Source organism: Agelaius tricolor, unplaced genomic scaffold, assembly GCF_023055355.1.
Source record: "Agelaius tricolor isolate 1412-34295 unplaced genomic scaffold, bAgeTri1.0.p SCAF_11, whole genome shotgun sequence".
NCBI classification, from domain to species: Eukaryota; Metazoa; Chordata; class Aves; order Passeriformes; family Icteridae; genus Agelaius; species Agelaius tricolor.
This window is the reverse complement of record NW_027269271.1, coordinates 16544337-16556458: the sequence shown is the minus strand read 5'-3', so window position 1 is coordinate 16556458 and position 12122 is coordinate 16544337. Positions and strand designations below refer to the sequence as shown.

The window sequence follows — 12122 nt, the reverse complement described above, 5'->3', positions numbered from 1 at the left end:
CCTTTCTGCTGAGCAGCTCTCAAGCCACCCTTCCCCAGTCAATACTCTTTTTATCTTGCTACAATATTACACTGGTTTTTTTTTTTTTCTTTTAAAAAAAGAGGCTGAAGAAAATAGCTTCTTATTGAATTCTTCTGTTAAATCAAGATTTCTCAACCTGCACTTTGTTCATAACTTCTCTGTTGTGGAAGAAGATTTGCATCCAGAGCTTACCCTCAAACCTTGGTCACCTGGTTCTCCAGCCTTCCCAGCAGGTCCAATGTCTCCCTGGATATCACAAGGAAAATCATTCAATTTTAAAGGACAATATTTGTAACAATGAGAGGGTTTACAGCTGATGGAGTCATCATGACAATAACAGTATTTCTTAATGGTCCGTCACTGTCTACTTGGCTAATGAATCAGATATCTCTGATTTGCTTTTATGAGAATTTGAAAATATAAATATCTTAAGACAGAATGATTTCAACATTTACCTTTGTGCCTGGTTCCCCCTGCAGACCGGGTTCTCCTTCAGGGCCAGGAGGTCCCTGCATGGTACAAGAGCTACTGTTACATGATCGCCAATAATAATTTTGCAACAACTAAATAATACACCCAAAACTGAAGCAGAAGAATGGCCTGAGACACTGGGAAAGATGAATGTCTGAAAAATCAAATCAAGACAACATAGTTCTTTGTTTTTTCTAGAGACAAACAGAAAAGAAAGAATAGAGGAAATATAGGGTGGGTCAGGAATATATTGAAGACTCAGCAGTACCCCTAAGCCTGTACCTTTCACCATAAATTACTGCTGAGCCAGCATCTATCTTCTGCAAATCTGACTGACAACTTCAGCTCTGTTTAGGCTTGGAGCCAAGTAGACACAGCCTTTGGAGAACTAAACCCTTCTTGGAGGCCTCAGCCCCTAATGAGTTGATGATATCAGACTGCTTTTTGTAGTTTACACATTTTGGTAGTTAAATCAGAAGTCTGGATTTTGGGTGACTGAGGAAGAACTTTGAATAAGCCAAATCCCTACTGCTCTAAGTGAGCTCATCCCTCAGGTACTTGATTACAAATGCTGCTAATACATTCTGTCACATTTCTCTCAATGAAATATTAAAAATAAAGCAAAAAACAGTAGCAGAAGCAAGCAAGAAGGCTTTCTACAGCTGCTTTCCTTTATCTACAAATTGAAAGAACATATGATTAATGGTGTTTTACTGCTAACTGCAAGGAGAACAGTGCTTTCAAAAAAAAAGTTTGCTCAATTAAGCATTCACCTTCTATGACAAATGTCGTAACTATATGCTCAAAGACAGTGCTTACAACAGAACAAGCTACTTATTTTAGACATTCTTTGGTAACAGCTTTAAGTAAGAGTCTCTGATAAGCTCATGATATTTAAGTCAGCTGCAGGTTTATAAAAATTTTTTATAAACATATTGTCCAGGATTAGTCAGTTGTTTGAGTATTTGTAATTGCTATATTAGTGATTAAAATCTCACCTCAAAACCCGTTTCTCCAATAGGGCCAGCATCCCCTGGTTGTCCTCTTGGACCCTGGCATGAAACAAAATTTTGGATGCATTATTCAATTAACATTAAATTACATTGTAGTGTGTTCAATTTGTCTCTTCACAACTCTTCCAACTGGAATAAAGAAATGTATTTCATTGTCCTTCCTCCTGAATCCAACAGTGTACCCAAAGTCCCATGATGGCATACAGTACCAACCTTGATGCACTGAAATAACATCTCAAATAATAGCACAGATGTCTTTTCTTTTAGATCAAAAATAAATTATTATCTGAACTAAGCTCTTCTCTTGACTAGCTAAGACTTTGTTTAATTAAGGTTTGTTAGACTGTCTGGTTTGCTTTGTGGAAAAGCCTACAGTCTGGTATGGAATTAACTGAAAACAACCACCTCACCATGGACAGGACAGTCACTGAGGCATAACAGACTAAAGGCTGGAGCCTTCTTAGTAATATTGATAACTACAGCATAAGCATTTTATGATAAGCCTTACATGTAAGGAGTAAATGTACTGCAGTAAAGCCAGGGATCATTTCCCAAAGTGGCATGTTCAAATTCTCTGCACATGTAAGATCTGAGCTCAGAGGGCAGGATTTGTGTGCTGGAAGCAGAAGCTGCCTGTAACAGCTTACTGCTGATTCCACAGCCACTGGGAATGTAGGTCCAGACAAATCAGCTCTCTGCATGTAACCAGTCTTTGAACTTCCTTGAAGTTCATATCTATTTATCCCTTTGGGACTCATCTGTGTCTAAACACATTCTAAATTCAAAACATTGTCTTGATCTACAATTCTCATGTAAAAGAAAGATGCTGCTTCTATTTATGACAGAAGCCATTTAAACAAATATTTACTCTTATTTTGTCTCACTTCCTCTTAAAGACTCTGCATATGGTTTTGCTCCTCCTGATGACCTGTGAATATTCTCTTCCCTTGTAAAAACAATGTAAATTGCATCTTATCATCAGAATTCCAGCAGATGCATCTATTTTACCTTTTATCTTCATTTAAATATGAACAACTAAAACTGCAGTTACTTGATAATTTACTTTGTCCTAAACTAAGTTAATTGATTTTCATCTGCAGAAACTCCATGAAATTCCACTAGGCAAGTGTCACAAAGCTTCAGTTTGCTTCACAAATCAAGTATTTCTGCATATTACCATGGAGATAAGGCTGCTGGATCAGAAATGTATCTTTCTCCTGAGACTTTCAGAAGCCATAACTTTATAGCAATGTGGGAACTCATTTTAACCATTATTATCAGGTAATTTGCAAAGGATTTTACTGAAATGTCTGACAAGTAGATAAAGTTTGAGTGCAGTTTAGATCAATCCCGTTAATACAAATAGTTCTAATTGCTCACATTTCTCGGCTCCTCCACCAAAAATTAGGGCTTTTCTGCTCTTTGTAGAACTGGTGACAGGGCCAGAAAAGCTCAGCAGCTGGCTTTCACACAGTGACCAGCTGACAGAGGATGAAATCAAGCTGCTTGGTCAGGCAGCTAAAAAAGAGCCATGCATTTTATTGTGCAATATCTTCTGTCATTTTATCACTTTCTAGCTCCACAGACCTTCTTCTGAAGACATTTTACTCTTTCAGCACTTGATAGAAAAAGATACCTTGTTCACAGGATAAGATTTTCTTCTGACAGCGAACATGTAGTTTCTATGATGGTGAGCACAGAGAAATGTAGACCACTTAGATTAGGTAAGGCAGACAGGCATGCTATTGGATTTGAAAATTCAGACTTGGCCAGAAAATGGCAGGAATTTGACATATAAACCTTTCATTGTAAGGCTCTTAGATGCTGCAACATGAAGATAAGCTATAATAAATGAAAGAGACGAAGTAACAAGAATCCAGTGATAACTATTGGGAAAAACACATTTTCTGTGAAATATTTTGCCATTCCCATTTTGAGCTCAAGTTAAATATGCAATTCTATCCTAAAGAAAATTTGTTGGGGGTTTTCTAGCCCTCAAAATGTGTAATTACTTTCTGTAAGCATGGATTAGTAGAAATAATATTATAAAAATACTAAATACTAATAATACTAAAATTAATGCAATTTTTATCAACATTTCACTTTCGAGATTTAAATTACCTATGTGCAATTTACTGTGCAAAATGACTCTCCAGAAGCAATGTAAACACACAATTTTTAACAACTCTATTAGATTTCTGCACCAGAAAATGGGAGCCTTCTCCCAAATTCTTCTTAGGCAGCATATATTCTTTTACTGTATTTACATAATCTGATCTACCCCCAGAGATGGTGCTGCAATACTATTCCTGTCACAGCTATATCTTGCAGTTCAGTGCATTTATTTGCTTCAGGTTCTTCCCTGATCTTCTGTAACAATATCAGCCACACTAAAGTGAGCGTGGCTTTGACACAGTAACAAGAATCCATCCAGCAGAGGAATGTCTGAGGTTTATTACAGCAGGCTCTTCTTGAAAATTTAACCTGCCAAATGCATGTGGTCCCTGTGTTCCTGAACAACAATCCTAAGATTTGCCTAAAAAAACACCACTAAAGTATTGCCACATACATTTACCCAATACTTAACACAGATTTCTACCTCAATGTGGTGTTATATCGTGGTCTATGCTCTGTTATGCTCTCTTGTGTTGTGCCCCCCTTACTACAGAGCTTCCCAACAAGATTAACAGGTCTCTATGAACAAGTTACACTAAGCAAGGAAGGCAGACTCCAGGTCTGCAGTTTTGGAGCAATCACTCCACAATTCCTACCTAACCACAGCTGGAAATACTGGATCTCAGTAAAATGGAGCTTGAGTTGTCAGGGAGCTTGTATAATAAATACATGGAAAAACTTTGAACAGGCATAAGGATCAACTTACTGGCTCTCCCACTGGTCCTCTGTCTCCTGTGGCTCCTGGAGGCCCAAGCAAACCCTGAAGATTAAAATAAAATAAAAAATCACTGGAAAGAAGCTCCTTCATATTCTGAGCAGGCCACTTTCTCTCTTGTTTTTGCTCACACAGTAACTAACACAGAAACACCCATGAAGTACGTGTGGCCTTTTTTTCTGGTTGACATGCACTGACATATCACTGGCTTCTGTGGCAGGTGAGGGAGTCCTGAGTAAGTCCTTCCTCAGTTTCTTTTACATACAAATGAATCTTAGCTGAACCACCATTTACCAGTTCATTGTAATTCTCTGTAGATCCATGTGCTGCTTGTGTGTCCAAACTGCCCTAGGGGCTGCATTTTAGATAATCAGGAAGCTTCACAGCACACTTTTCTCTCTGCTCAACCTTTCTCATAGCATTTCTTTCTCACACTGTCTTCTAGGAACTGTAGCTGTAGGAGTAATAGATCACTATCCTGTACTTTGCAATAAATGTGCTATTAGACATCATTTCAGCCTAATGAGGTTTTGCTTCATTTATTTCTGTGTTTATAAATACATCTAAAAGTTCTAGTGAATGAAGAGGAAATGAAAACCCCTTGTGTCAAATGTGAGAGGCAACAAGCTCCTAAATCTGAGCAGAAGAGGCAAGAGAAGTATGGTGACAATCAACATTTTGAGCTTCAACTGCAGAACAAAATCACCATCATTCCTGCTTTATTTTTGGTTTTTTTGCTTCCCTCTTTGTTGAAAATCCAGTACAATTTGGACTGACTGATAACCTGCTCTGTAAAAAAAGCCTCAAATAGAACACATTAGATTTCCATTCAAAAAAGCACTAAAAGAATGAATTTTCTTCTATACATGATATTCATTTAACACATTTTTACATTTATCCCTACATTGATAACACACACCTACCCCAAATTCTATCAAAGAATTATTGTTCTATGTTACAAAGACTTTTATCCTTAAAACTGCACTTCTGTCCCTGGTTCTTTGTATGAATAATTGCAAACTGTCAAAGTTTTCCAGCTGCTCTGAAATAGATAAACTTCCTCATACCCAAGTGTCAAAAAAAGTATGAGATTTTCTGGATTTCTTTTTGGTAGAAGTACTAGTGAATTTCATACTCACAAGTGCACCCTGCTCTCCTCTCTCTCCTGGATTTCCAGCTTTACCCTGGTTAAAGAGAAAAATCAAAGGACAATGCTGGCTTCAAGTAATTTCCAAACACAGCTCAGAAATCAGCTACTGTGTTAAAGCTTACTGCAAGCACTGGCTCCAATACTTACAATGAGCCCAGGGACTCCTTTCTTTCCTGGATCACCTCTTTCTCCCTGATAAATAACAAACAATGTTATTTATTGTTATTAACAATGTGTAAGTTCTACATACATTTTCTTGATAAGCTACAGGCAGTTACTGAGTTTAAATGCTGGGTAACTACAGAAAATCCCTCAATGTACCTGGAAAAGCCAGAAATTTGCAAATATCTTAGATTAAATGGAACTCTCTGGCTTCTGCCATGATGGGCTGGAGGTTTTTTTGTTTATTTTCATCTGTTATGGTCTGCTTCAGTGTTTTATATAGTACTGAGCAATGCAAACACTCACCTTAACACCTTCTGTTCCCAGCTCTCCTGGAGGACCATCGAGACCTCTTGGCCCCTGAATATTGAACAAGTGATTTGGAATACTAATTATGCATTATTTTTGCTTATCATTAAGGAGATGTTACATAAGCTTCAGGAGAGGGGAAACATTTTGTTAGCAGGAAAACCAATTCTCATTATGTGTCAAGTGTGAAATAAAGCTTCGAAGAATAAAATAAGTTTCTGGTTTGTTGAATTATGAACTTAAGAAGAAAAGTTTTTTTAAAAAGTATGTAAACAAAACATTCAGTGTCCCTGCTGGAGCCAGATGGCAGGCTGATATTTTCTGCTCTTTTTTTCATCCAGCTTGGAACTCAAGCAACAGACATGGTCTTAGAGGGATTTAGATGATCACTGCATATATAGAGCAGTTGCTTTTGAGCACATTATAAGATGTATATCCAAAAATTAATCTTGCTAGTAAGACTAAAAAAAGCAGATAAAATTCTTCCACTAGTAAACCAGTTTGAGGCAAGATTAGAAGAAATTTATAATTGTGAACTATTGTGGTCTGTTGTTAGACTAAAATGCTTTTTTTTTATAAGCAATAGATGAACAAAGATAACCTGTTATATTATTGTAGCATAATATAGCAAATACCTATTGCCAAAACATTCAGAGTTTTATTATTTAGATTGGGAATCCAAATTCAAAAGCTTACAAGCAAATGAAAAATCCTTATATATATCATGAGCAAAATAGAAAATAATATTTTATCCATGCTGACTTAGGAAGTTATTTCCATAATTCTAAAAACCATGACTGTTTAGGTATGGAACATTAATTTAAAATCAGTTAATAACAACTTAAAACTAATGACCACTTCCTAGGAAGAGCTAGATAAGTATCAAGACAGGCTCTTTACAGCAGTGTGCATTGGGAGGATAAGACACAACAACTTTCCTGGTGGCATTTTTGCTGGGCTGGCATCAGAAGGAGTTAGTACACTACTATGGCAGTGCCTGGAGGAAAACAGTCTCCATTTCTATGGTGAATTTCTGAATTGTAGAGAACCTGACATCTTGGGTCATGTTTTATAGTGAAGGGCATCCAATCATGACTGATTTTCAATCACATAACTGTTCTAAATGATAATAATAGGGGCTTGTAGAATGACTTTGTTGGAAGCACATCTGAGTTAATTTAGTTTACTTTCCCTCCAAAAAATATCTGTGACTTCCATATCTCTCTTGAATATTTTGAGAAAAAACATACCAGAATTTGTTGTCTTTGACTCGGGCTGACTGATCAATATCAAAACCTCTCTTGGAACACTTTTCTCTGGAGCAAAAGGGAAAATGGCTGACTGGGAAAAGTGGCTCCCTGGCAAAAGGGAAAATGGCTGACTGGTAACTCAGGACCAGAGTGTATCCAGAATCATTTAGGCTTTTCTCCTGAAATGAAAACCTCTCAGGAACAGGCCTTTCCTGTGAGCTGATAGATAACCACAACCCCTGGCAAAGCCAGAAATATCCCATGAGAATTCATCTGTCATCATTTCAGCACTGCTACTTCTGGCCAGCACAGAGGAACACAGAAAGCATAGGAAAAGGAAAGAGGGCAGGCAGGGAGAGCTGTATGAAATGGGACACAGCTTTTGTGAGGCAATCCTTGGCCCAGTCTGGCCACCTTTTTTGTTCTGGTGTAAACCAGGACTGAGCAGTTACAGGCATTTCTTTGGGCCAGAGAGGAAAAGAGGCTACAGAAGACAACACTGAGCTGCCACATGGCACTCAATGTGAAAGGTCCCAAACCAAACAATACTGAAGATCTATGGAAAAAAATCTGTGACTTCAGTGCCCTCAGAAATTAGAAATGAAACACTAGTGGTGTTTTCAAAGGGGGCTTTTATAAAAACATTTATATTGGGACTCATGTTGAGCTTATGCAATTGGGTAACTCAATTGTTGAATTACTCTATAGCATAATTCAAAAGAAAGCTAAATGTCTCAATCAAATTAAGTTCAGGTTACTGCTCTTCACTTTTTTCTGTCACTGCTATCTGTAACACAGGTATCAGTTGTGATGAAAATTCAAGGCAGATCTGGCAGGTTTATTGTTCCCTGATCTGAAATGTCTCAAAGAACAGGAGGAGAAGGGACAAGAAGAAACTGAGATGGAGTGAGGACAGGTCATTGAGCTGTGGGGGTGGAAGGGACAGAAGCTCAAGGAAGACCCATGGAGGAACCACCTATGGCAACACAAGGAACGGGAAATTGACAGCATAAAGTTAAGCAATTGCGGGATAGTTTTAGATTTTCTCAGACTTTTTAGATATGTGACCTGTCATTTCTCCTTGTGTGTTCTCCACAGGGCTGACCAGAGGATAGAATCCCAAGAATAGATACTCAAGGAAGAAAAAGGACAGGTTTCCATTTTACAGATTTGTGTAATAAGGAATTGTCTTTCTACGTTTTATCTTCTATCATTCAGAATTACCAGATAAAGTCTTTCAACACTTCTGACATAATTTTAATTATGAAGAGGATGATAGCTTGCAGTTTGAGAAACAGGCCTGTCAGAAGACTGCACAAGATTCTTAGTCTGTGTTATGCACACACCAAAACCTTTCTGGCACTCACACAGATCTCCATTTCAGTGGAGTTCACCTTGAGTTCACCTTGGAGTTCATGGCAGCCCATGACAACTAATCTGATCACGAATAGTTAAGCAAAAAAGTCTACCATTTAAAACACCAATCTTCTACTATATAACTCTGAATTAAAAGCAAAGTAACAGAAAGCAACATGATCCTCTGGGCCATGCCTTCCTTTAGCCAGCCACAGAACAAAGGGCAGGAATCCAAGGGAAAGGCAATTTAATATCCTGACAAAAGCACACAATAACATTCCTATAAATAGTATGGTGTGACTCCTTATTGGCAGAGATGAATTGGATTGTACAATTTCTTACTATAGCTAGTACAGAATGAGAGATATACTTGATTTGCCTGCTGTTATTTAAATTAGGTTCCAAAAGAGCTGGGGAGTGAGGCTGCCAAATGAGTGCTACTGCTTTTTTCTTTGGCACGGGTTCAGCTCTGTTTCTAAAATGGAACATTTTACAATGAAAACTCTAGAATTATAATCTGAGAAAAAGTTCATCCAAGAAGGTGAAAAAGCACAATTTAACTATTTTTATTCTTTCTTGTTCTGTCTCCAAAATACCAGAAAGCAGAAATAACACAATGTATAGCTACTTCCCTTTTTGGGGCTGATATGGAAGAATATTAGAAAACTACATCAATTTACTCTCACTTCCTTCAAACAATTAAGAGACAAAAACATTCAGCTATCAATGAACCACCCTGGATACTGGACACTTGTTTCACAACTGCACAGAATTTGCTAAGTTCCATATTCCCTGTGAGAAATATGAAAGATATCACTCATTAAAACAAAGCACAGATGTCCCCAGGCAGCTGAGGTTCTTCATGCCAGTACAGACACCACTAAGCCAGGGACAACCCTACTGGCTGCTAGAGACATGAGTTGCTGCTGCCTGACCCTAAATTTACAGCAGTTCACTGTGTCATTTATCTGCATTTTCAAGTCCAAATTTCATGATCTGCATTCCAGGAAAGTTAAGAGCAGAAAAATTACTTCTTTTGAGCCTTAAAATACCAAATGCCAATCTGAAGAATACTAAATGTCAAGAATTTTAGCACCTGTTGGGAATTTTGCCCAGGTCTCACTTATGAAATGAATCTAATGATACAGAATCTCTTCCTTTCAAACTAGGAACTGCAGTTGAGTTAGTCCAAGATTATGGCATGAAGTGAAAGCAGTCTCTGATGTTGTAGTTTATGTCACACATAAGCAAAGACAACAGAAGATCATGCAACAATGACTTCATGGCTGCTTACAGTGCCAGGCTTCCAGACTAATGCATTTCTTCCCTCTGGTCATGGAAAGAAATTCTTTCTCCTACATATTGATACATTCACCCTCAGTGGCATTCTGCCATTGAAGTATCTACAAAATGGTGCTCTCCCTCTGTGTTTTCATAAGATTAACAGTAAAAAATAAAGTGCAATAAACCTTCCACATGATTCTAGCCAGGTGCATCAAGTCCCAGGCATGAGCTGAGGAGGCTCTGAGTGCTGTGCTCAGTGGCATATTCCCTGAAACCCCCAGGGGGAGAGAGTCCATAGGCTCCTAGACAGGCTGCCTTCAGCTGGCCGGAGCTCCTGGGGTACTGCAGAGTGAACAGCTGCACACTCTCACACAGGAGTAACTGCTGGGTAAGCTTGGATGCAAAACCATTGCTGAAAGGTCCAGAATTTATGAAGTGAATGAATTCCATTCTGTGACAGTGCACAAGTAGAGGGTCAGTGTTTCTAAGGCTTCTCACAGATTCCAGCTGTGAAGACAGGATAGATTGTTGTTTCCACACACAGTGAAGGGAAATTTCCATATGCTTCCATTTAACTGCTGTATCTGACTGTGTTATGCATTTTCTGAGGCCTTCCACACAGAGCTCTGGGTTCTGACACTTCTCCTTCTGAATCCAGAGATGACAAACCCCAGGTTTCAGGGCACCTCAGATATTTTCCTTATGTGAGATTCCACTTCTGATCTGACATTTTGATCTTGAGAGCAGATAAAATTCTCAGTGGCCTCAGTGGGAGTTTGTTCTCAGATCCTGAGGACCTGGGTCTGTTCTGAGAGCCTCTTTCATGAGACATTCCCAGTCATGCTGGGCAGAGGCAAAGGCATAAATCACAATTCCAAAACTGGGCTTTCACACAGCTTGGGATATTTGGGATTTATTTTGAGTGATCTTTAATTATAAGCACTGTACTCCATGATGTGCTGCCAAAATCACAGAGACATATTTATCAGGAATAAATGGAGCTGTGAAGAGACTCTGATCCAGCCCCTGGTATGAGCGGTACAAGTCTCTTAGGAATCGTGGATATGCTGTCAAACTGGTAGGTGAGGTGAGAGACACTTCACTAATATGGGCCTTGGATCAGGGTTTTGTATACAGTGAAAAAAGGGTTTCCATTTCCCTGATAAAAGTGAAATGGCAATGACAATCTAACAAGTGCAGGTTCAAAGTTTAGCACACAGTAACTTCTGATTACACTTCTGTCTCCTTCAAAACTGTCTTTGAGAGACTTTGATTGTATTTCCAAAGAACTAAATGCAGGTAAAGAAAATTGACCTTAAAACATTGAAATAGTCCAGTGGTAGTTATAAATGACAACTTTTGCATGTTTATGTGTACAGAAAAGAGTCAAGTGGCCATTTTGGTTCTAGTTTTGCTCTCAGCTGACACCAATGGCAAAGCCCATTTCACTGTGAGGAGAAATGAAGATTCAAATTGTTTCCTCCATGGAAATATAAGTATAATCTATCTGATTTCAGCACAAAGGAGTTCAGTCCAGAGGACAAAGGGAGCAGCTGTAAATGGGTTATATTCCAGATTCATCTTTGCAACACACCACTCTCTGCTCTAAGGAACAAAAGGAGCATTGGTACTTACTCTTCTTCCCTTAGGTCCCTGTGGCCCTGAAGGTCCTCGTGCCCCTGAAGGTCCCTACATGTCAAACAAACTTATTATTCATTGGCTTCTAAACACAGGTTCCTCAAAATTACAAGGCTTATGCACCTTGAGCAACAACCAATGCAAGAAAAACAAATCAATCACTTTCACTCATGGTTCAAATTCAATTAATCGTGTTTGTACAATTTATGTAGAAAAATATAATTAACAGACTCTATGTAACATTATTTTTACAAAACACTGATGTGACTGTTGGATAGATTACTTCTAATATCCCAAAATTTTCAGAAGATACTTGTATTTCAGCAATATTATGTTAAAAAGCATGAATATTTTCTGAAAAAAGTTTAATTTTTTTATCTGTATTGAAGACCCATGGTAGATAAATTGTATCAATTATACACAGCAGATTAGAATACAATTTATTTTTTATTAACAATGAAACTAAACACATAATGAATCTATTCATACTGTATTAGGCACCAATGAATTTTAAAAATGTTATGCAATTATTAACCATCCTTGCAAAATTCCATTTCCCTACTCGTCTCAATGGAGTG

The 12122-nt window shown here is 38.1% G+C and overlaps 1 protein-coding gene across 3 annotated transcripts in view; it reads right to left on the bottom strand.

The window, feature by feature from the left end:
* The window catches only part of COL24A1 (collagen type XXIV alpha 1 chain), a 120002-nt gene that overhangs the window by 29952 nt on the left and 77928 nt on the right, over window positions 1-12122 (bottom strand). For 2 of the 3 annotated variants that reach the window (XR_011680612.1, XM_071436357.1), the window contains exons 28-35: window positions 11542-11595; window positions 6014-6067; window positions 5693-5737; window positions 5535-5579; window positions 4387-4440; window positions 1491-1544; window positions 477-530; window positions 214-267 (exon numbers count right to left, since the gene is read on the bottom strand). Coding sequence is in view for 2 of the 3 variants with exons in the window: in XM_071436357.1 (XP_071292458.1) it covers window positions 214-267; window positions 477-530; window positions 1491-1544; window positions 4387-4440; window positions 5535-5579; window positions 5693-5737; window positions 6014-6067; window positions 11542-11595 (414 nt within the window). In the remaining variant the exon portion in view is untranslated. The remainder of the gene's footprint in view (window positions 1-213; window positions 268-476; window positions 531-1490; window positions 1545-4386; window positions 4441-5534; window positions 5580-5692; window positions 5738-6013; window positions 6068-11541; window positions 11596-12122) is intronic. The other variant, XM_071436358.1, reaches the window with a different exon arrangement.